The 25,937-nt window shown below is 34.3% G+C and overlaps 1 protein-coding gene across 1 annotated transcript in view; it reads left to right on the top strand.

Annotated features, from left to right (window-relative positions):
* Nucleotides 1-25,937, top strand: part of ECT2 (epithelial cell transforming 2) — a 61,755-nt gene that overhangs the window by 33,891 nt on the left and 1,927 nt on the right. Inside the window, 8 exon segments of the mRNA XM_039236521.1 lie at nucleotides 363-468; nucleotides 864-972; nucleotides 6,752-6,830; nucleotides 6,963-7,082; nucleotides 10,015-10,153; nucleotides 11,440-11,594; nucleotides 23,361-23,468; nucleotides 24,434-24,580. Coding sequence (XP_039092452.1) covers nucleotides 363-468; nucleotides 864-972; nucleotides 6,752-6,830; nucleotides 6,963-7,082; nucleotides 10,015-10,153; nucleotides 11,440-11,594; nucleotides 23,361-23,468; nucleotides 24,434-24,580 — 963 coding nt within the window.

A 25,937-nucleotide genomic window follows, 5' to 3' on the forward strand; every position in this document is an offset into this window, starting at 1 on the left:
GTTAGGCGTCCGACTTTCGCTTAGGTCATGATCTCGCGGTTCGTGGGTTCGAGCCCCGCGTCGGGCTCTGTGCTGACTGCCAGCACAGAGCCTGGAGCCTGTTTCAGTCTGTGACTCCCTCTCTCTCTGACCCTTCCCTGCTCACGCTGTCTCTCTCTCTCTCCTAGAAATAAATAAAACATTAAAAAAAATAAAAGCAGTCCTGTTTTTTAGATTATAAGGAGAATACATGAACAAATAGTGTGATTTAATGTTATAAAGCCGTGTGATTTTTTTTTTTTATTATTATCTTCATTATTTTTTCATTAGGTACTTGTATAAATCCATCAAATAGTTTCTAAGCCTTTCTTGTATCATTCCAGCTTCAAAGATTGGATAGGAAAAAAAAAAGATCGGGTGGGCGTGGTATTGTGGAGCCATCAGATGGAATATGGCATAGGGAACTTAACCTGGATAAGAATAGTCCAAGTATAAGCATCTCACGAACCTCAAGGATAAATAAAACCTGCTCTCAAGGTCACTGACTATTCTCTGTGATAGAACCATGGGCTCCAACATGAAATATATATAATAACTTCTCAGCTAATTGAGGATTATGTGTTTTCATTCGAGCACTCTGGGGGGACCTTGAGGAACCTAGATGTGAGCAGTATAAGAAAATCTGTACATATTCTAAAATTTTAGTCAACACAAAATGTGGAAACCTTAACAAATGTGTAAGAAGAAAGCTCTTAAGGGAACATTGCATAAGAATTTTTTAAAACTAATTTATATAATATCTTTAAAAATGAACCCCTCCTACATCAAGATAGACAGCGTTCTAAAGACTTTGATAAAAAACCACTATATGTTTCTAATCACAGAAATGAAAAACCATTTTATTATAACAGATCTTAAGAAGCATACAGCTGAAGAAAATCCTGACAAAAGCACTCTAGAAAAAGCGATTGGATCACTAAAGGAAGTAATGACGTAAGTGCATTATTTCAATTTCTTATTGTTGCCTGGATTAAAATAGCATTGAGCAATTAAGAGTCCTAAATGGAGAGAAAAATATCAATAGTAAATTTTTATAAAGTGATACCTAAATTATTTTTCTAATAGTGTAGTTACATATTAAAATGATGAGAGTAAAGTATTGTAAGAATACAGTGATTAATCAAAAACATTTATTTCTGAACGTATTAAACTATTATACATAGAAAGTAACAATGATTTAGAAATTTGGTAATGTTATAAATGCACTTCTGGACATTTTCTTCATATAAGTCCAGTCATAGCTTGTTCTTGTCTTCATTTAAACTACCAAATGTAACTCAGGAAGTTGACTATGGTAAAATAAAAGTAAACATTTACAATACTTCTTTCACCTTTACTTTGGCTTTTCGTTTCTTACCTTGAATTTAATGGAATATAAATTGATGGGGTTGGTTGGAGATGCATTAAAAGTGTAAACTCCAGGGGCGCCTGGGTGGCTTAGTCGGTTAAGCGTCCGACTTTCGCTTGGGTCATGATCTCATGGTTCGTGGGTTCGAGCCCCGCGTCGGGCTCTGTGCTGACTGCCAGTTCAGAGCCTGGAGCCTGTTTCAGTCTGTGACTCCCTCTCTCTCTGACCCTCCCCTGCTCACGCTGTCTCTCTCTCTCTCTCCTAAAAATAAATAAAACATTAAAAAAAAAATAAAAAAAAAAATAAAAGTGTAAACTCCAGGGAATTGACTTGGGTACTTGATTGTTAAACTTAACGGTAATTACTCTAGGTCTAACTTGGAGACCCAGCTCTAATCAGAAATGATCTTTCTTGATTATTATAATCAGAAATGAAAACTGTTGCTATTAATTGTTCTGGGTCATGGAGGGCAAGGGCACGTCAACTCTTTGGACTTTATGTTATCAACGTGTTTAATAGATTAGTGAAATGACTTCTGAGATTCCCTGAGGTGCTTCTTATGAAACAGAGTTTCTTAAAATACTTGCTATGGAGTTCTTAGAGACTTTGCTAGTTCTAGAGAGAGGGCCCAGCAGTAGAATAATGTTCAAATCCGTGAACACCAGCTCTGTTGCTGCCAAAACGGTTGTGTAATTTTTTAAATTCTATTTACATTTTATATGTTGATCAGCCAATCTTCATGCTTTTGCTTTGTTATTTTGAGGTCAGGATAATAGGGTTTTTTTCCCCCCAAACTTCATGGTTTAACATACTCTGCACATAATTGTATCCTTTCAACAAATTCTATGAAGTAGGCAGTCAACACCTTCTATTTTCACGAAAGAGAAAGCTGAAGGGGTTATTATTTGCCCAATTTATTTGTGTGGAATACTTCCACTGATACTTGATGGTATCTTATAGTATTTGTTATTTTTGTATAATATGTTTTATAAACAAAGATTATAAAGTAGCCTAAATAGTGAATGGTCATTTGACCTGTTGTCTTTCTTAGAATAGTATCAGTTGGCTACTACAGGGATAATGAGCCTTACTGATAAGACAAGTGATTAAAGATTTCTTTCTTTTTCAACATTACTTAAGTTTCTGAGACAGAATCTTGTCTAATATATCCTTATCCTAAATGCTGTGCTCATAATAAGTTTTCAATAAATGTTGAATTATAGGAGCTGTCATTTTATTTTTTATTTATTTTTTTACAAATAGTTTGTCAAATTAGATTCCACATAACACCCAGTGCTCATCCCCACAAGTGCCCTCCTCCATGCCCATCCCCCTTCCCCCCCACATCCATCAGTCCTCAGTTTTTGTCAGCATTCAAGAGTCTCTCATGGTTTGCCTCTTTCCCTTTCCCCCACCATTTCCCCTCTTCTTCTCCCCCTTGTTCCTCAGTTAAGTTCCTCCTAATCCTCCTATACGTGCAAACATATGATATTTGTCCTTCTCTGCCTGACTTATTTCGCTCAGCATAACAAGGAGCTGTCATTTTTAATGTTGAATTATGATGCTGATTTATAAACTTGATAACAGTTTGACCATGTCTCAGTTCTTGATATTTTTGAATATTTAGCTTAGGGATTAAATGCTTATTGTAGTTGACTGAAACAACCATAGTTTTTCATGTAAAGGAAATAAAGAAATAGTGCCACTTAACTAGTCTTTGCCATTTAAGCAAACCAAAAAACCCTAAAATTAGATTCTTACAATAGTAGTTACATATGCTTAGCTTATATAGATTAATTTGTTATAGATATATGCTCTAGTTGCTTCAGTATGTATATATATATTTTTTTGTTTGTTTGTTTTTAGAAACTTTATATGTTTCAAATATACTTTGATTAATTTTGGTATATAAACACTCCCACAGAACCATCACTACCATCAGGATAAGGAACATTGCTATCACTTCCAAAAATTTATTGATGCCTTTTGGTAATCCCTTTTCCTGCCTCTCCTAGTCCTTCCCATCCTAGGGCAACAACTGCTATTCCTTTTATTTGTATAATTAGCATTTTCTAGGATTTTATCTAAATAGAATCAGACAGTATGTTGTGTTTTGTCAGTCTTTTTTTTCACTCAGCTGATTATTTTGAGATTCATCCTTCTGTTGTTTTTATCAGTATTGCATCCCCTATTATTGTTTGCCATTGTATGGTTGTACCACAAGTGATTGATCCATTCATGTGTTGGACATTTTGATTGTTTCTCCAGGTCTGGCTCTTAGAAATAAAGCTACTATGAACATTTGTGAACTAGTCTTTGTTTGAACATATGCTTTTCTCTTGGATAAATACCTGGTGGTAGGAATGGCTAGGTCGTATAGTAGGTAATACGTATAACTTAAAAAAAATTGTCAAACTGTTTCCAAAGTAGTTGTACTATTTCACATTCCTACCAACAGTAAATGGTGAGTTTCAGTGTTTCCATGGCCTTACCAACTTTCAGATGGTTAGCTATTTTAATTTGTGAAATTTAGTAGTTGTGTAGTGATACTCATTGTAGTTTTGACTTGTGTTTTCCTTAATGATAAAATGATGAGTATTTTGTCATGTGCTTATTTGCCATCCATATCATCTTCTTTGGTGATATGCATGTTCAAATCTTTTGTCTGTTGTTGTTGTTGTTTTTTTAAATTGTGTTGTTTTCTTACTATTGAGTTTTGAGAGTTCTTTATTCTGGTTAAAAGTCTTTTGTCAGATATATGATTTGCGAGTATTTTCTTGGAGTTTGTGGTTTCTTTTTTCTCTTAACAATTTCTTTCAAAAAACAGGAGTTCTAGATTTTTATGAAGTCCCATTTTTCAATTATTTTTTTATGGGTAGTACTTTTATCTAAAAAACACTTTTGGTCAAACCCAAGGTCACAAAGATTTTTTCCTGTTTTCCTCAAGACATTTTGTGGTTTTAGTCATTAGGTAAAAATTGTTTAGGTCTATGATCCGTTTTGGGTTAACTTTTGTATGAGGAGCAAGGTTTGGATTGATGTTTATATTTGTATATGGAGCTCCCTTCTAGTACTATTTGTTGAAAAGACCATCCTTTCTACACTGAATTTCTTATGCTTCTTTATTGAAAATCAATTGACCATAAATGTGAGGGCTTATTTCTGGACTACTCTTAATTCTTTTTCATTGATCTTTATGACTATGATTATTCTAGTACTATACAGTCCTGATTACTGTGCTTTGTATATTAAGTTTTAAAATGGGGAAATTTGAGTCTGTCAACTTTATTCTTCCTTTTCAAGATTGTTTTGACCATTCTGGGTCCCTTGAATTTGTATTTGACTTTTAGAATCAGCTTGTCAATTTCTGGGTGGGGGAAGAGATAATGGGGGGAATTTGATAAGCATTTTATTGAATCTGTATATCTATTTGGGAAATAACAATATTAGGTCTTCTGATCCATGAATGTTTATTTCTATTCATTTATTTCTTTAATTTCTTTCAACAATGTTTTATGGTTTTCAGAGTAAAAAAAAATCATAATTCTATTAAATTTATTCCTAAGTATTTTATTCCTGTTGATGTTTTAGTAAGTGGAATCACTTTCTTAATTTTGTTGTTGGATTGTATAATGTATAGAAAGGGAGTAGAATTTTATATGTTTATCTTGTGCTCTGCAACATTGCTGAATGTATTTTAGTCCTAATAATTTTTTAGTGGATTCCTTAAGATTTTCTGTAAACAAGTCATGTCATATTCAAATAGAGATAGTTTTATTTCTTCCTTTCCAATCTGGATGCCTTTTATTTCATTTTTTTTTTTTTGACTAATTGCCCTGGCCAGAAACTCCACTACAATGTTAAGCAGAAGTGATGAGAGCGAACATTTTGTATTTGGCCTGTTAATGATTTTAGGGGGAAAGTATTCAGTTTTTCACTACCATGGTGGTAGCTTTCAGACTTTTCTAGATTCCTTGTACCAGATCAAGGAAGTCCTCATTTATTTCTAGTTTGTTGAGTGTTTTTATCATAAAAGGACATTGGATTTTGTCAAGTGCTTTTTCTATTTGAGTGATCATGAAGTGTTTGTCTTTATTCTAATGGTGTGGTTTGTTGATTTTTGCATGTTTACTCAAGCTTGGATTCCTGGGATAAAAATCTTCACTGTGGTGCATAATCTTTTTTAAATGTTGTTGGAGTTGGCTTGATAGTATTTTGTTGAGGATTTTGGTGTCTGTATTCCTAAGGGATATTGGTCTACAATTTTCTAGTGGTGTCTTCTGGTTTTGGTATCAGGCTAATATTGGTCTTAACGAACACATTGGAAAATGTTTCCTCCTCTTCTGTTTTTTTGGAAGAACTTGGAAAGAACTGGTATTAAGTCTGTAGGTGTTTGGTAGAATTCATCAATGAAGTCACTTGGGTTTAAGAATCACTACTTGAATTTATTATTTTAGATCTATTCAGACTTATTATTTCTTCTCGAGTCAGTTTCTATAGTTTGTTTCTTTGTAGGAATAATTTCCCTATGATTTCTTCTTGACCTAGTTATTTAGGGGTGTGCTCTGTTTAATTCCTACATATTTGTGAATTTCCAAAGTTTCCTTTTGTTATTTCTAATTTTACTCCATTGTTGTGGGAGAAGATGCTTTGAATTATTTCAGTCCTCTCAGAATTTTTGAGGCCTGTTTTATGGCCTACCCTGGAAAATGGTCCATATACACTAGAGAAGAATGTGTATTTTACTGTTGTTGAGTAGAGTATTTCTGTCATTTTACTTTCAGCCTATTTATGTCTTTGAATCTAAAACTGATCTCTTATAGGCAGCATATAGTTAGATGGGCTTGCCTTATTTGTCTCTTGTCGTATAGGAATTGACTTCTCAGTGTCTTAATGACCCTTCTTTCTTTATATTTTGATGGTTTTTAGTTGCTTCAGAAAGAAAGTGTATCCTTTCCTTCTTATTTCATCTTGTATGGAAGTAGCAGTCTTAGTTTTTGTTTGACTGAAATGATTAACATATGACTTGGGAATGAGCTACTAGCATAAAACCTTAACTTTTAGAACTTCTGTAACCTTGAAGTTGTACTGGTTTAATGTATTTTAGGAAATGCATAGTGAGTATAGTAAAAAAAAGAATATAGAAAGAAGTTAGTAGAACACAATTTTCCGATGGATTCTATAGAATTTTTTTAATATAGTAGGATACTTTTAGGAAGTATTTTAACTGACTCAGTTGTCAAAATTAAGATAGACTTACATGGAAGATCTTTTTTTGTGACATGAGATACCTTTGAATGCAGTTTTAATATTTTAATTGTTTGAAAAGTTGAAGTTCTAAAACTAAATTTATTAATTTTTCAGCCATATTAATGAGGATAAGAGAAAAACAGAAGCCCAAAAGCAAATATTTGATGTTGTTTATGAAGTAGATGGATGCCCAGTAAGTATTCATTTTTGATATTTGTCAATTTATCTTCTTTTTTGTTACTTAGATTCTATAGTTTTAATATAAACAGAATCTAAAAGATTACTACCAAGTGATCTCTTTTACTGATATTTTCAATCTATACAGGCTAATCTTTTGTCTTCTCACCGAAGCTTAGTCCAGCGAGTTGAAACAATTTCTCTAGGTGAACATCCCTGTGATAGAGGAGAGCAAGTGACTCTCTTTCTCTTCAACGATTGCCTGGAGGTAAATTTGTACTTAATACAGTATAATAACACTGCTGATCTGTGTGACTTGCCTGAATGTTTAAAGCCAAGCTTTGATTGAATTAAAATGTAGAAGTTAAAGTTAACTTAAATAATCACATTTTTTAAAATTGAGTCCAGTTGTTGGTTCAGTAGTATTAATAGAATGCTTTTAGGAGAAGGCCTAAATACTAAGAAGTATGATAAATTTTCATGACTTAAATCCAAGTCAAGATGAAAATTTAATTTATTTCCATGCTAATAAATGTTTAGGTCAAGAATTTTTTAAACTTACTGTCTCTATTAAGTATGTTTATATAAGATCTACAAAATAATTTGAAATTGAAGTAGATTTTTCAAGCAAAAAAGGAACCAATATTTTGTTGAAGAGTAATAACTTGATTATTGACTATTAAGAATATGATCCCCTAATGATTCCTTAAGACAACAGATTTTTGAGTGAATGAGTGGTTAGTATATCAGTGATCAGGCTACAGTGATTATAATTCTAAAATTCTCATATATTAAAAATTTTCTTTAAAGTCTATACCTCTTCCTTTTATCCTTTTCTACTACTCTTGAAGTATTGCCCTCTTATATACATTATTAGTTAAAGTATAAAATACAAAGGAATCTTAGCGAGCCAACCATATACAGCTATAGGCATAATAAAATCTCATCAAAAATTGACTTGTGTAGGGGTGTCTCGGTGGCTCAGTCAGTTAAGTGTCCGACTACGGCTCAGGTCATGATCTCATGGTTAGTGAGTTCAAGCCCTGCATCAGGCTCTGTGCTGACAGCCCAGAGCCTGGAGCCTGCTTCAGATTCTGTGTCTTCCTCCCTATCTCTCCTCTTCCACTTGTACTCTGTGTCTCTTTCTCAAAAATAAACAAACATTAAAAAATAAAAATAAAAAATTGTGTAAAATGCATTTTCTTGTAGCGAGGTTAATGAAAAACTGTATTTTAATTTGGTCAGTAATGTCACAAAATACAAAAGACACTGAAAATACTATACATAGTTGACCATACCCTAACTGAAAAAGTCAGGAGGCAGATAATTCTGAACTACTTGTTTCCTCCATAAGGAGAACTTCAGCCTGCTTTCTTTGGCGAACAGGGGCTAGGTGAAGTCAGTTTCCAGTGGGGTTTTACTTTACATAGTTGCTCAGTACTTCTACTTGTTTGCTTTTGCTTCTCTTTCTATTGAAGTGCTCAGGTCAACTGGGTCCATTCATCTTATAGGTTAGGTTGCTAATCCATCCTGGGTTTTATCCTCTTAATCCTGAGAGAGTTGTAGCTTACTTTAAATTTTTGATCTTACATCTTCATCAGATTCCATGAAGTTTTCTATAACTAGTTCATTGATTTACCTGCCACTTTAATTTCTGTCATTGGTTATTCCCCATAGCTTTTGAGTGCATTATGTGATACCCTGGTTCCTCATTTCCTTTACCTTCTTAAATCCACTGACTTTTGTCCTAGTTTTTCTTAAGCCTCCCTAACTCAGAATCACATTAATTGAAATAGCTCTATGTCTATTATTAAATTTGGACTTCAAGACTTATAATCCTAAACTTCTATTCTTTAGCTTATTAAAAAAAAAAATACCTTAGCAAATTTTGAGTGAAGAAAATGATAAAAGTTAGAAACATTTAAAATGGATAAAATCTATACTGACTTCTCTTAAACAGGACAGATGATATTTTACCAAATCTAAACTGAGGATTTATAGACATATTTTCCTTTTTATATTTCATCTGTGTTTGAGTTTTTACCTTGATGTGCTAACAGTTGTGTCATCAATATTGGCACTTGTCATTGTTTTACCTTTTTAAAAATAAACTTAAAATTATTTGCTTTGCTCAGCCAAATTGATTTAAAAGTATATTCAAATTTACAGTAGAAATTATTTCACCTTTATTGCCTATTTTTACTATACTCATAAATTAACATTTAATATTTGATATGTAACATATATTTGAGTCATATTTATGCTTCATTGTGAATATGATATTGACTGCCTTTTGATTTTTTTCTGATAGCCAACACAGGGTAATGCGTTTTTAGCCATATTTTGTCATATTCATGATGATGACCAATCTCAATTCATCAAGTAACTTATCCCAAATCATTTTGTGTTAATGTGTTTTAGCTGATGATTATAACCTCAAAAGAGACGTTCTTTTAAAAAGGCAAAATAATACATTAGACTTTCATGAAATAAGTATAATAAATTTAAAGACCCTATAAAATTCACAGAATTCAATACCTCATGAATCACAAGGTCCTTTCTGATTTTGCTTCAGTTACTTTACCTACTTCCTCCTTTTGCAGGAGTTCCCAGCTTAGGTCAAGTTATATCTTAACAATGCATCTTGAGTCATTTGTTTAATGTTACTTACTTTTTTACCCTATCGCTTTCTCAATGGTATGTAAATATCATGATGCCAGAACCATTTCTATATTATTCACTCTTTTGTCCTCAGAGCCCTATACAGGATTTGAGATAATTGTGAATTCTGCTCTTCAACTAAAATCAGTTATCTTTTGAACCCAACACTGAGCTCCCAGAGCAGCTTTTCCATTTCTTGATTGAATTCAAGGCCTTTTACTGAAGATTCCTCTATCCTAAGATGTTATTCCTTCTCAAAATGCTTCTAAGTTCTTTCACATCTTTCAGACCCTTTGCTTAGGTCCTGTCCCTTGGTCTGTTTTCCTGACTTTTTAGCTCTTCTTATATATGCATGAACATTTCTGCTATACAATTACATGTATGAATTGGTTACATGGTAACTCTGCTTCTTATTGCATAGTAATTCTGGGATGATTAATAGTCAAATGAATTGCACGTAGATTTATGTGATTAGTGTCGTTTTAAGTATTTAGTCTTTGTTTTCATTCATATCATTATTATTTTTTTCCTGTAATCAGATAGCAAGAAAACGACATAAGGTGATTGGCACTTTTAGGAGTCCTCATGGCCATACCCGACCCCCAGCTTCTCTTAAGCATATTCATCTAATGCCTCTTTCTCAAATTAAGAAAGTGCTGGACATAAGAGAAACAGAAGGTATGCTCATTGGATAAATGTTGGCTAAATGAAAATAGTTTATATTCATTGTTGATTTGATTCACTCTCTTATGTTTTTTTTTTTCCTTAAAACTAGTAAATTATCTTTAAATATTGTTGGTTAGTTTTGGTAAAGTAATTTTTCTTAAATTTCTATCCCAAATCTTCTCTAAGAACATACTTGATGTTTTATTTTCCTCAAATGAAAATGCTATCTCATTATGTGGGATATCTTCATCCCTTAAGGAACAAAGAGCTTTTAAATGGTTACATATCAAGGTAGTACACTAACCTAGCCTCTTCGCACATCAGAATTTATTTTGTTCCTTCAGAATGCAAAAGAAATCACCAGTCTATTACACTGTGCTCTGCATCTTATTTCTTTCTTGTTGGCAATGACGGCATTGCTAGAAATATGTTTAGAATATGACCGGAAGACATGTGCATGAATAAGTATACCCAAAGTAACTCTGGTAGACTCAACATGGGTCCCGTGTGTATTAAGGATAGCTTTTATGCAACTTTGTTTAGTGCTAGGGAGAGTTCTCTGAAGGCCTGAAATTATAAAAAACAGTATCATCTGTTTATTTAATTGGCATTTAGTAATGTGTGTGCATGGCCGTATTTTAGATGTTAGACATGTTTTTACAAGTAACCTGGTTCCATTACTGATTCATCCTCTAATGATGGAAGGATTTGAGATTATGAGAAACAAATTAAACAAATAACAATTTATTTTGTTGTGTTTATTTGGTTGTCAGATTCTGGTTGTATTAAGGGTTACCATAGTGCATTTATTTAAATCATCTCCATGTTTTTGGATTTGAATTATGGATTATTATTTAAAATAGGTTCTGTTTTAGTGTTTTGGTCCAAAAACATTTTGTAACAGTTTTAATATTTGGACATTTTATTTCTTCCAACTGATTTAAGTTATCAAATTAGTCTTATAATGCCATTTTAATTTAAAATTTAAGTTCTGGAATTCTAACAAATGATCTAATTCAAAACAACTTTCTCAGAAAGAAATTCCATAGAAAATACTGCTTACTTAATGTCAATAGATCATCATTGTTGGTTTTTCACTTGGTACTTACTATTATAATTTTTATAAATGTTTCAGTGTGATATGATGTTCTTTATCTAGTTAAAAATACAAGGGATGGAAAGGGTGGGGAAGAGATAATTTCATTGGAATTTTGTTGTTCTGAGGGAACTAAACTTGCAAAAATCTATCATTTTCCAAGGAGTAACACTTAATGTTTATGATTATTCTGGAACCCTAGATTGCCATAATGCTTTTGCCTTGCTTGTGAGGCCACCAACAGAGAGGGCAAATGTATTGCTCAGTTTCCAGATGACATCAGAGGAACTTCCAAAAGAGAACTGGCTAAAGATGCTGTGTCGACATGTAGCCAATACCATATGTAAAGCAGATGCTGTAAGTTTTTAAACCACTATTATAATGAAAGGTTTAACTTCATTGCAGTACATTCAGACTAACCCTGTATATTTCTAATGACTTGGTCATAATTATGAAATTATGAGTGTAAGAAAGTTCTAGTTTATGTGTATTGAGGAAAACTGGTTTAATAAGTTGTTTTGGAAAATAATTTTATAAGTTATAGGCACATGAGGGGCACCTGAGTGGCTCAGTTGGTTAAGCGTCTGACTTTGGCGCAGTTCATGATCTTGTGGTTAGTTGAGTTTGAGCCTCTCATCAGACTCTACTGACAGCTCAGCCTGTAGCCTACTTCAGATTCTGTGTCTCCCTCTCTCTCTCTCTCTCTGCCTTTCCCTCACTTGTGCTGTGTCTCTGTCTCTCTCAAAGATAAATAAGCATTAAAAAAATTTTTTTTCTAAGTTTAGACATAAGAGACATTTTGAGTACCTAGTTTACAGATAGGCCCTCAAAGTTCCTATGCCTCTGAGTTAGTGGGGCTTTTGGGACTTGTTCTGATATACCCTATGATTTTCGTTGGTGCTCTTTGACCTGGCTGTTTGTAAAATAGAGGGCATTTTGTTCTATTGTTCTTTTACCTTTGTTGAAAGCAATAGGTGAGTTGTAACAAGTTTTTTTTCTCTTAGGTAGGTTGCCAATCCAGTTTTCTCAGTCCACCTCTGAAAATCAAATACCCTATGAATATATAATTATCTTATACAGATTAAATGCAACTATATGAGAAAATAAAATTATTGAAGTTAAATGACTCACAAAAACCAGGTAGCCTATATAGTATATTGTGGATGAAATTTAGGTCCCTTTACAGATAACTTGATTTCTTCATTATATATGGGAGAGACATGTGATAGACAGGTATAGACCTTTTCATCTTTGGAGAAGTGACAGAGAAGAATGTAATGATAAGCAATCCTTTTCATTACAGTAGTACAATTGCCTTGGACATTCCTGTTGGAAATAAATGTTTATTTTATCATAGTTAAATCTGACCTTGAAGGCTATTGAGGTATAATTATAGTGGTTTATAGAATAGGTAGTATTTGATTAAAACCTACCTAGGTGTTGAGAACAACCAACAGACTTTTTGAATTATTTTTTTAAGCAGGAGATTTCAATTTCTCTTTTTCAGTTAGTGACATGACAGGGAAAACCAAGGAATAAAATCCTGAAATTGACAATTTTGTCCTAATTGTCATAGAATGCTTCATCCAGCATTTTTAAAAAATTTCTGTGGGCCAACAATATATTGTTATAAATAAAAGATTATTCCACCAAAAGTTTTACAGAAGGGAATAAATACATCTAGTGCATACAATAAATGCTGGCTAGAAAAATGATGGAGACAGATGTTGTTTTAAACCTACAAAAGTGCTTATTGTTAAGAGGGATTTTTTTCATAGTTCTAGGTATCCATATAAAAAACAGATCCTTGCAGTGTAGTGACTGCTTATTGTAGAAATTAATCCTACATTTATCATGATGTCAGACTAGATTGCTTATGCAGTCCTTTCCAAATTTATAACCATAATATGGAGGAGTAAACAGTTAATCGAAAAATTTCCTTAAAATACAATTTATTGAATTACTGGCCACAAGATGGCTAATAATTCTAAAACCGATATATAAACTGCTAGTGAAAAAAATTTCATATAATCTAGCCACAAGATGGCAGCAAACGTTTAACTATGTCCTGATTAAACAGTAATGGTGAGAGTGGACATACCTGTCTTGTTCCAGATCATAGTGGAAAAGCTGTCCGTTTTTCCCTATTGAGGATGATATTAGCTGTGGGTATTTCATACATAGCCTTTATAATGTTGAGGTATGTTCCATCTATCCCTACTTTGTTGAGGGTTTTTATTAAGAATGGTTGCTATATTTTGTCAAATACTTTTTCTGCATCTAGTGAGAGGATCATGTGGTTCTTCTCCTTTCTTTTATTAATGTGGTGTATCACGTTGATTGCTTTGAGAATATTGAACTAGCCCTGCAGCCCAGGAATAAATCCCAGTTACTTGTGGTGAATAATTCTTTTCATATACTGTTGGATTTGATTTGCAGTATCTTGTTGAGAAGTTTTATATCCATGTTCATCAGGTATATTGGCCTGTAATTCTCCTTTTTGGTTTTGGAATCAAGGTAATGCTGACCTTATATAATGAGTTTGGAAGTTTTCCTTCCTTTTCTATTTTTTGGAATAGCTTGAGAAGCATAGGTATTAACTCTTCTTTAAATGTCTAGTAGAATTCACCTGGGAAGCCATCTGACCCTGTACTTTTGTTTGTTGGGAGGTTTTTGATTACTGATTCAATTTCTTTGCTGGTTATGGGTCTGTTCAGATTTTCTGTTTCTTCCTCTTTCAGTTTTGGTAGTTTGTGGGTTTCTAGGAATTTGTCCATTTCTTCCAGATTGCCCAGTTTGTTGGCATTTAATTTTTCACAGTATTCTCTTATAATTGTATTCCTGTGGTGTTAGTTGTGATCACTCCTCTTTCATTCATGATTTCATTTATTTTGGTCCTTTCTCTTTTCTTTTTGATAAGTCTGGCTAGGAGTTTATCAGTTTTATTAATTCTTTCACAGAACCAGCCCTAAGTTTCATTGATCTGCTCTATTAGGTTTTTTGTTTCTATATGATTTATTTCTGCTCTAAACATTATTATTTCCTTTCTCTGCTGGCTTTAGGCTTTATTTGCTGTTCCTCTTCCAGCTCCATTAGGTGTAAGGTTAGGGTGTGTATTTGAGACTTTCCTTGCTTTGTGAGGTAGGTCTGTATTTGTATATACTTCCCTCTTTGGACTGCTTTTGCTGTATTCCAAAGGTTTTAGACTGTTATGTTTTCATTTTCATTTGCTTTCATGTACTTTTTTAATTTCTTCTTTAATTTGCTGGTTAACCCATCCATTTTTTAGTAGGATGTTTTTTAACCCCCGTGTATTTGAGGGCTTTCCAAATTTTTCTTGTGGTTGACTTCAAGTTTCATAGTGCTATGATCTGAAAATATGCATAGTATGATCTCAGTCTTTTTGTACTTGTTGAGGGCTGATTTATGACCCAGTATGTGATCTATTCTGGAGAATGTTCCCTGTGTACTTGAAAAGAATATGTATTCTATTGCTTTAGGATGAAATATCCTAAATGTGTTTGTTAAGTCCATTTTGTCCAGTGTGTCATTCAAAGCCAGGGTTTCCTTATTGATTTTCTGCTTAGATGGTCTGTCCATTGCTCTAACTGGGGCGTTAAAGTCCTGTACTATTACTGTATTATTTCCAATGAGTTTATGTTATTAATTGATTTATATATTTGGGTGCTTCCCAGTGGGGACATAAATATTTAGTCATTAGATCTTCTTGATGGATAGACTCCTTAATTATGATGTAATACCTTTCTTCATCTCTTCTTCATGGTTTAAATTCTAGTTGTCTAGGGGTGCCTGGGTGGCTCAGTCAGTGAAGCGCCTGACTTTGGCTCAGGTCATGATATTGTGGTTCGTGGGTTCGAGCCCCATGTCGGGCTCTGTGCTGACAGCAAGCTCAGAACCTGGAGCCGGTTTCAGATTCTGTATCTCCCTCTCTCTGACCCTCCCCTGCTCACGCTGTCTCTGTCTCTCTCTCAGAAATAAATAAAAACATTAAAAAGAAATAAATTCTAGTTTGTCTAATACAAGTATGGCTACTCTGGCTTTCTTTTGACATCCATTACTATGATAGATAGTTCTCCATCCCTTCACTTTCAATCTGCATGGGTCTTTGGGTCTAAAATGAGTCTCTTGTAGGCAGCATATACATGGGTCTTGTTTTCCTTTTTCCTTTATCCATTTGGATACCCTATGTCTTTTAATTGGAGCATTTAGTCCATTTACATTCAGAGTGATTATTGACAGATATGAATTTAGTACCTTTGTGTTAGTATAATGTTGATGTTTTTAGTGATGTTATCTGTTCCTTTCTAGTTTTTGTTTCTTTTGGTTCTTTTTTCCCCAAAGAGTTCCCTTTGGTATTTCTTGCAGGGCAGGTTTAGTGGTCACAAACTCCTTTATTTTTTTTGTGGGGGCAGGGAACTCTTTATCTCTTTATTCTGAACAATAGCCTTGCTGTCTGAAGTATTCTTGGCTGCATATTTTTCCCAGTTAGCACGTTGACTATCTCCTACCACTGCCTCTGGCCTCCCTAGTTTCTGTGGACAGATCTGCTCCAAACTTGATCTGTCTTCCCTGGTAGGTTAAGGATGTTTTTTTAATATGTATATTAAAATAAAATAAATTTTAAAAAATTGCCTTTTCTGCATCCCAAGGTGTGGGGGTGGGCAGAAAATAAAAAAACACAAAGGAGGCTAGATCCTATTTCCCCTAGAGCTGAAGCTTTGTAGCACTCTGTGATCAGCTGACTTGGTGTGTGGGCGGGGTTTGTGCTGGTCTTCTGCGGGTGTGGCCTGCTGTGCTGATTCTCAGGTGGAGTTGCCCTAGTGGTGTACGCGGCTCTGGCCTCCACTTGGTGGCACTAATTTGTTCACCAAAGTCAGTCAGTCCTGATAGGTGGGGTGAAAATGGAGTTGTCCTGCTGTCCCATCTCCAGAGCAGGGAGCTCAAGCCCGCTGCTGTTCATGAAGCCCTCACAGAAGAACAATCACCTGTCTTGTGTCCCCGTTTCCACCAGGTCCCCGCCTTCACCCTGCCTGCCTCTGAGCTGTCAGCACAGCACTCCTGTATTTTATTTCAGGTGAACGGGTAGGTTTCAGAACTCCAAATTTTGGAGACCCATGCTGAGCGTTTGGGGGAGGGTCTCACTGCGCTGCGGCTGGGTCCAGCTTGTTCAGAAATCGGTTGCGCCACTGCTCAGCAGTTTGGAGTTTATGGTAAAGCGCAACAGAAAGCTGGTTCCAAGGCTTGCCACCCTCAGTTAGCATTCTTGTTCCTATGTTAGTGAACTGGTCAGCTCCGTGGTGCCTCCTGGGTCTTTTGTTCCCAGAGAGGCCATGCCACCTTCCCCAAATGGACTCCAGGCAGGGGAACTGCTTCTCCCTGTGCGACTCGGAATCTTCAGACCACTGTTGCCCACTCCTGGGTCTCTGACCTCCTTTCCCACTGGAACATTGCTAAATGTGCCAGGTGCAACATTGGCAATGGTACAGACATCCAAAACTTTAGGCTTTTATGAAAAGTCCGAGTATTCAGCCCCTCTCTTTTTCCCAGTAAGTGGTTTTGGGGAAGAGTGTTTCTTGTGAAATTCCCTATGTACACATTCACTTTTTCTCTTTCTTTTTCTCTTGCTCCTCTCTCTCTGATCAGGTCTCCTCCTCATTGCAGTTCCGCAGCTCTTCTCTCCCTGCCCAGTTATCTTTCTACAGCTCCTACCTTTCTCAATGTGGCATTTTTTTCTCCTCTAGTTGTACATGTTTGCTCGCTGTCCTCAGATTGATTTCTTGGGTGTTCACAATGATTTGATATTTATCTAGTTGTGTTTGAGGGTCAAGACAAGCCTCGTGTCTCCCTACTCCTTCCCCATCTTAACTGAAAGCCTCTATTACTACTTTCTAATCTTGAACTCCCCAGATCTATTTTTAGAGCAAGACTTAGGTACATGTGGATTTGGGGCTCATTATTATGTTGACTAAATCATGAAATGTTATTAGAATTATGTTAGTATGTTATTAAAAATGAGGTTTTGTTATGGTATAATTTTATTTTATTTTATTTTGGAAATTTAGAAGAATAAAGGTTTTTTTGGAGAGGTTTCTTATTTTTACTGATACTTATTTTTTTTTAAATCTGGTATATGGTGATGCAGTATTTTATTTATCCTATTAATTAATGTTTGAGAGCATTTATAATATCAATGGAATTAATCTAAGAGAAGTTCAACCTACTGTTTCTTACATTTCAACATTGGGTATTAATAAGAGATAGTCAAAATAATTATGGGCAAAATTAATACATCAAAAACTTGATGAGAGAGAGTAAGCAGGGGAGGGGCAGAGAGAGAGGGAGACAGAATCATAAGTAGGCCCCACGTTGTCAGTGTAGAGCTGGTTGCAAGGCTCCAACTCGCAAACCGTGAGATAATGACCTGAGCCAAAACCAAGAGTTGGATGTTTAACCGACTGAGCCACCCAGGTGCCCCATGGAATATCCCTTAATGCTGGGATGGCCTCTTCTTGATATTTCTTCTGCCGTTAGTGTTTAGCATAGTTATCTGTGATTGTATGAATGGAGTTGAGTGGAAAGGTACTCCTCATGTTTACTCCCAAGTAAGTGTACATAACCGATTACCATAGTAATGAAGAGGTAGATGGGCAGTGCAACTGTGCAGTATTTTTGAGGCCAGTAGGTTAATAAGCCTAAGGTGTTTAGTCAAGATTCAGGAATAAAAGCCCGTATAAGATAGAGTATGAAACCAAATTGGGAGCTTAAGAAAAGAACAAAGCCACAAATCGCACTTTCTGGCAATAGCAATGGTGAATTTTCCACCATTTTCCCTGCGGCTTTAAACAGTCTCTTCCCCCAGTCCCCTGTGCAAGCGCTATCTGGAAAGGCTCGGGAACAAGAAAGGAAAAACTGAGGGAAAGGCCAGATTGCAACACTGCCCTTAGAATAAAATTTTTTAATATTTGGAAGAGAGAATGGGAACTATCAATAAGAAAAGGAGAGTAATAGAAAAAAGGCTAGAAATATTGAAAACAAGTTTCCCTATTTAGAGTTTTTGTCTGTGATTTGCCCTCTTTGTCTTCCTCTATGGAGAGAGAACTACAAGAAGTACTTCATTTTTACATCTTAGTAAACAGCTATATTGTCTTCTCAGCCACTAGAACTACCTAGATGTTTACCCTTTCAACCATTCTGAGCCTTCAAGAAATGTAAAAGACCTCATATCTCTGTACCCTCATCACATTAGAAGTAATTTATGTGTTCGTTGAGAGAAAAATATGAAGCCATCTGCTTTCTTTTCATTTCATATGTGGTTATTATATACTTAATAATAGTTAAGATAGCAGCAGGAAAGACTGAGAGTCTCTTTTCTTTATTAGCAACTGCTTAGGGATTTAAATTTCAGGGGGTTTATTATTAAAAAATCATTTCATCAAAATTAAACACACTTGGAGTTGAATTTCTTTATATATACATTTTACATTTTGCATCTAAGAATTTTATTTATTGAGTAAATTAAAATTTACCTGTATTTAGTTTTGTATTCATATCATGAGTTTTACTAACTTAAATTGAAAAATAATATTTGCACATAAGAAAACATTAAATAGATGAAAGTATACTGCAGTAAAATGTAATGCACCTGTCCCTCTGTTCTTTTCAGCAATGCTAATTTTGATTCATCTCTCTTTCTAGAAAGACAAGTGTAGACACATGCATTTCTTGTTAGATGTATTCCTAGGTGATTTTCTCTTTGTAATTCTATTCACAAATGAGATATTTTTGCTAAGTTGTTTTCTAGATGTTTTGTATATAGGTTAATCTTTGATATGTATCTTAGTTTTAGAACCACTTTTATTAAATTAATTCTCTTATTGCTTCTAATTGTGTCCCACCAAATTCCATTGTATTTTTCAGCATTTAGTTCTTAAAAAATGTCTGAGGTTGACCAATTTAGCATGAGCATTGATGAATTACTTTGTGTTTTGAAGCCAAAACATCATGAAGGAAAATATATTTGTGTCAAAACATCCTTTTTCTGAATTTGTCTCTGTATCTAGGACATAAAAGACTTCTATCAAATAGGCTTTTAATATACATTTTTTGATTGAATGAAAGCCAATTTAAAGTGAAACTAAAATTGAAATGAAAACAAAATCAAGTTTATAAAACTAAAGTGACAAATGTGCTTAGTTTATGGTGTAATATGTACAGCAGTATAGGAATATGATCCCTCTACTATAAGATGTAGGAAATCTTAATAATGCAGGGCCTTGCAGGTGTATGTGAATGGGGATGAGGGAGACTCGGGGATAGGTAGAGCTTGGATCACAGTCACAACTGCTTTGTTTCCCATAGATTCTCAAGAGATTTTACTATTCAGAGTTATTTTGCAAATTATTATCTAGATACTTAACAAAAACCAATTGAAAAGTATTAGAACTTATAAGTGTTTTTTAGTTTAAGTAACCAAATAAAAAGTAAATACATACATATGAATAATTTTTCTGTATGCTAGCAGTAACCAACTGTAAAGTGCAGGAAATGGAGAACCCCACTTCCCAATAAAGCTTGGTGTAGATTTAGGAAATTTTAGTATAAATCTAGGAATCGCCTTAAAAGAAATAAATGAACCCTATGTTAAGAAAATGATATATGTAAAGATATTTCCTTATGAAGAAATCCATTATGTTCTTGAATGAGAATGCTGACTACCATAAAGATATCAATTCATTATAATTCTTACAAAATCCTACAGGAAATTTCTAGATTTTGACAGAATGATTCCAAAGATAATTTTTAAAGAGAAAGCAACAGTAAGAAACATAGAGAACAAGGGTCAAGGGTACATGGGTGGCTCAGTTGTTAAGCATCTGACTTTGACTCAGGTCAAGATCTTGTAGTTTGTGAGTTTGAGTCCAGTGTCAAGTGAGCTTGAGCCCTGCTTCAGGTGAGCCCTGCTTCTCTCTCTCTCTCCCTCTCTCTCATACCCTCGCTCACTTGTGCCTTCTCTCTCTCCTCTCTCTCTCTCTCTCTCAAAAAAAAAAAAAAAAAAAGAATAGTGCTTCTTTTATGAGATATTACATTATATTTTTAAAGGTACAGTGATGCGAGCACAGCTGCACTATAAAGGTGTATCGGAAAGGATAAATGTCCCTGAAGTAAGACTTTATGATTAATGTAGAACTTTAACAACTTAATAAGATTGTTAACATAATGGTGCTAAGATAGTTGGTTAAATACTTGGGGAAAATTAGATGTATAGCCTAACCTTGTATCCATCCACATAAGTTTATAGGTAGATTCAAGAGTTGAAAGTGAGACCATCTCAAAAACCTATAAGAAAATGGAGATGTAGGGTCACCTGCGTGGCTCAGTCGGTTAAGCATCCGACTTCAGCTCAGGTCATGATCTTACAGTTCATGAGTTCAAGTCCTGCATCAGGCTCTGTGCTGACAGCTCAGAGCCTGGAGCCTGCTTCAGATTCTGTGTCTCCCTCTCTCTCTGCCCCTCCCCTGCTCGCGCTGTGTCTTTCTCTCTCTCAAAAATAAATAAACATCAAAAAAATAATTTAAAAAAATGGAGATGTAGGTGGTGAATGTTGAATCTGGTTGTTGTTTTTTTATGTTGAGTTTTGGGCATTTTCTATATATTTTGGATACTACTCCCTTCTCAGATATGCTGGATATATGATTTACATTTTCTTCCATTCTTTGGGTTGCTGCCTACTTTATTGATGGAGTCTTGTGCATAACATTTAACAGTTTTTTATGAAATCCAATTTTTCTAGCCTTTGTTGTTGTTGCCTCTGCCTGTGGTGTTGTGTTCAAGATACTGCTGCTAAATCCAATGTCTTAAGGCTTTTGACTTCTGTGTTCCTTGTTTTCTAAGAGTTTTGTAGTTCAGCTCTCATATTTAGATCTTTGAGCCATTATGAGTTAATTTTTGTATTTGGTGTAAGATAAGGATCCAACTTCATTCTTTGGCTTGTGGATAGTTTCCCCAGCACCATTTATTGAAAAGACTGTCCTCCTATTGAATAGTCTTGATGCTCTTGTCCAGTCATTTGACCCTTATATGGGTTCTTTTCTGGGCTCTCTATTCTGATTCATCCCATTCTATTTTATTTCTTATGCCAGTACCATATTGTCTTTATTACAGCAGTAGATTTTTAAACCAAGAAATTTAAGACTTCAAACTTTGTACTTTATTCCCCCAAGATTGTTTTGGCTACTTGGGGTCCCTTGTAATTTCATATGAATATAGGAATGAAATTTTTTTTCTTTATAAAAATATTGGGATTTTTGTAGGGATTTCATTGAAGCTATAGATTGCTTTAGGTATTATTGACATCTTAATATTAAATCTTCCAGTTCATGAACACAGGATGTTTTTCCACTTATTCATGTCTTCTTTTTTTCAGCAATATTTTATAGTTTACAGTGTATGTCTTTCATCTCTTTGACTAACTTTATTCCTAAGTATTATAATTTTGATGTTATAATATTTATTTCTTAACGAGAAAGTAGAGGCACTTTTTGTTCAAAAATAATGTAATGGTAAAATTCTTATATAATCAGAAGAGACTTCTGTCATTTGTTCATTAATAGTAATTTCTTTGAGTATCTAATGATATAGAAAAAACCCATAACATACAACTAACTTGAAAATACAAGATATAAAACTGAATAGAAGTTTTTTCAGGTTAAGGTTTTAACATTTTATGCATATAGAAAAATGTAAGAAGTATGTTTAAATGTAAAAAGCAAATGGTCAGTACATTTGTGGGTAATTTTTAAAAAATTTTTCTTTCAAATATTTTATAATGGATGTGATTTTTTTTTCTTAGAAAAAAATTGTACGTTTAAAAAAGGATATTGATCATTATAAGTACTGTTACCTGGTTGGGATTAGATAAACTATGGACTCATTAGCAAGGAGATGAAATGAAATGAGAGGGTCTGCAGCTGTCAGGGTGGATTTGCTTGTTTGTTTTAAGAAACGTTGGCAAAACCAAGCCTGTCTATGTGGATGTCAGTGGTGAGGAGCCAAAAAGCAAGCATTTATAATTGTAGAATATAATATTTAAGGCTATTTTGTTTGTAAAGGGGGTTAACATTTTATTTCAAAGGACTACTATGCATTATCTTGTTTTATGATTCCTGTGGGTTAATTATACTAGATATTTTCTACATTTTATAGATGAGAACAGTTCCAGAAAAAACAATATTCACAGGGTTGTATAAAATTCTCTCTAGCCACAGAATGACAGTGCTGGCGGATAGTCTTAATAGTGCTAGACTAGCGGGGGAACTTGCCGATGGCCTAGATTTATAAATTTAAAGTGCAAATTGGTTATAGGAATATGCAAAATCATTTTGTCTAACCTGCTTTTTTTGAAAAGCCCAAATGTAAGTGATATTTTGAGTGATATTTTGGGTTACTTGGAGATTAGTTGTCTCATTTAAGGTTAATTTTGATCAGTGGTTCTTATATGAAATCCTATATGAAATCTTTGACTACTTTTAGAATGAGCTATGAGCCCACTCCTCGGAAAAATGCCCTTTGCATTTATGTGTACACAGATTTGCACATGATTTCAGAGAGGTTGCATACCTCCTGATTTCTATCCATTGCTACTTCTAGAAGCATACCTCCTGATTTCTATCCATTGCTACTTCTAGAAGCTCTTGATCACAGGTTTAGAACCTCTAGTTTAGAATCCATCTAGGTACTGAGGAATAAAGGAAAAAGGAGAAAGTCTATGTTTTCATTTTAGATTATCTCAAGGAAATTGCTTGTGATATTGGTTTCATAGCAGGCTTTATACTTAGGTGTTATGTCCACTAAGTTTCTAATTGTTGGTTTTAGGATTTTGTACTGAGTGAAGTTTTCATTGCGTGAATGCTGATTTTTTACTGTCCTTAAATTAGTACATTTCAGAGTAGAAATTATGTCAAACATATAAAAAATCTTGAGTAACTTCATATATACTTTCATGTATATAGAAGTGCTTAAAGGTTTGATTTTAGAAAGAGCTGTGTATTTTTATTTTCTATTTTACTTATTTTAAAATAATAAAAAGTGTTATATTTTCAACAGGAGAATCTTATTTACAGTGCTGATCCAGAATCCTTTGAAGTAAATACTAAAGATATGGACAGTACATTGAGCAGAGCATCTAGAGCAATAAAAAAGACTTCAAAAAAGGTGAGTCAGAGGAAGCTTATTATTTAATATGTCTCCAAAATGTATTTTTCAGAGTATATTAAAATTATATTGGCACAAACATCAGTGTAAAGATAGTCTGTATAGCAGAGCTGTTTTCTTGGTTTTAGGAAATGGCCATAGAGGTAATAGTTTTATTGCCGCAAATTCTTTAGCTCTTGTTACCGCTCCTATTCATTGTGATATTTCTGTGACCTGTGCTTCAGCAGAAATGTACTGATGGTGGCTTAGATGCAGATATGTGTGCACTCATCTTAAATACTGCCTCAGATATTTTTCAGCAAAGGGCACATGACAGAGTCAGGAGACCTGGGATCTATTCCTGATCTTATGTATATTTCCATCTTCTTCTAATGATCAAGATCACTTCCCTTCTTACCAGAGTTGAGGACTATGTAAGAATGTTGGTAATGGGGCTTTTTAAAAGTAGAGCTAGCATTTTAATATTTTAAACAAAATTTGCTGCCATCATCTGCTAAATTTACAATTTTCTGTTGTTTTCCTTGGTTTTAAGGGGAGGCCTTCTCCTTTATTTAACCATCCTGGGATCTCCAAGCATTTAATGTGATAAATAGTAAACATGCTGAATAATGTTTCAGTGAGCTCCTTCACTTTTTAATAAGTAAATTGAGGTTCAGGTGGCTTTGGATTAGAGATTTCACAAGTAAATTTTAGCAAAATCAGATAAAAACCCAGGCTTCTCCTCTCTCAGGCCCCGTTTTTCCTCCTGCCTTCTTTCCCGCATTGACTATGGTCCTTTATGAATGCAAAATGGAATAGTCTACAGTGTACTACTACATTTTCTTGTTGTTTGTCCAAAGAGATTCTAATTCTGACATAATAATATTAGTAGAAAATCTTCATGTGTATTTGGCTTTGTTTAATGTTCTTACCAGTTGTATTAGATTTATCTAGGCTTAATTAATTGCAACTTGTTTTAACTGTAGGTTACAAGAGCATTCTCTTTCTCCAAAACTCCAAAAAGAGCTCTGCGAAGGGCCCTTATGACATCCCAAAGCTCAGTGGAGGGAAGAAGTCCTTCCAGCAATGACAAGCATGTAATGAGTCGTCTGTCTAGCACATCATCATTAGCAGTAAGTGACTTTGATCTAATGGGCTAAATGACTTACTCACATTTATGGAGTTGGTATGGAATTTGTTAACTTTGTGAAGATGGAAATCTTAATACCTCCCCCCCCCCCTTTTTTTACACCTGTAAACTTCTAATCTCTTTATTGGGTAAAGGTAGCTGAGAAAAAGTTCACTTAATGAACTAGAGACATAAGAGTGTAGTTTGATAGGAAATTTTATTGGGATTGAAATACGTTAAAAAAATCTCTAAGAAAAAAAAACTGTTTTAATGATTCCCATCACTTTAATAAATCATGTGAATAATGATGGTTCTGTTTAGGTAGATTGGCTCCAATAATATTGCAGGGATTGAGGGTTTTTTTTTAAAAACCTATTTCTGTGATAAGTAGAATATAACCTCTGAAGCTGAAGGATGATTCTAAATTCATGTGTGTATTTTTAAATGTTTCCTGAATAATTCAGATTCCTAGTGGTGTTAGATGTATTTGATATTTAATTAATATTGGGGACATTGCTAACATTCTAAGTGTGTGAGTCATATATCTGTTCTTTGTAAAATTGTTATTGATCTAAGCTAAGGTTAAAGCAAGTGACACTTTAAAAAAATTTTTTTTATGTTTATTTTATTTTTTGAGAGAGAGAAAGAGGGAGAGAGCAAGCATGTGAGCGCAAGCATGGGAGGGGAATAGAGAGAGGGAGACACAGAATCTGAAGCAGGCTCCAGGCTCTGAGCTGTCAGCACAGAGCCCAATGCAGGGCTCAAACTCATGAACCTGTGAGATAATGATCTGAGCTGAAATTGGTGCTTAACTGACTGAGCCATCCAGACGTCCCAAGTGACTGTCACTTCTTAGTTGTGTGTCTTTCATCCATTTTTCTTATTCTCTTATCCCCTGAGAAAAAAAGAGGTTAATAGTACATAGCCATATAGTGTTATTATAAGGATTAAATGCACACACATACACACATGTATATGTATGATGTGATTATATAGGAGACGCAGTTTGAATAGTGGTTAAGAGCATGAACTCTGGAACTTACATGTTCAAATCATGCCTCAGATATTTCCGAGCTGTAGGACTTTTGGCAAGTTATTAAAGATCTCTCTGTTTCAGTTTACTATTAGTAAGATGAATTTAAAGTAGTAGTTGTAAGGATTACATAAGTTAATATATGAGAAGTGCTTTGAACAGTACCTGGCACATCATGAATGGTCTAGTGTTTTGTGAGTAGCTACCTCTTATTATGAGTGGCTACCTCTTATTATATAAAATTTATAGATAAGGTACATAATATTCAATAACTTTTTTTTTAAAGCCAGTTAAGTCTTAGTTAATACATCAAAGACCTACAGTTGAA

This window comes from Hyaena hyaena, unplaced genomic scaffold, assembly GCF_003009895.1.
Source record: "Hyaena hyaena isolate Hyena2069 unplaced genomic scaffold, ASM300989v1 scaffold_112, whole genome shotgun sequence".
In the NCBI taxonomy this organism is placed as follows: domain Eukaryota; kingdom Metazoa; phylum Chordata; class Mammalia; order Carnivora; family Hyaenidae; genus Hyaena; species Hyaena hyaena.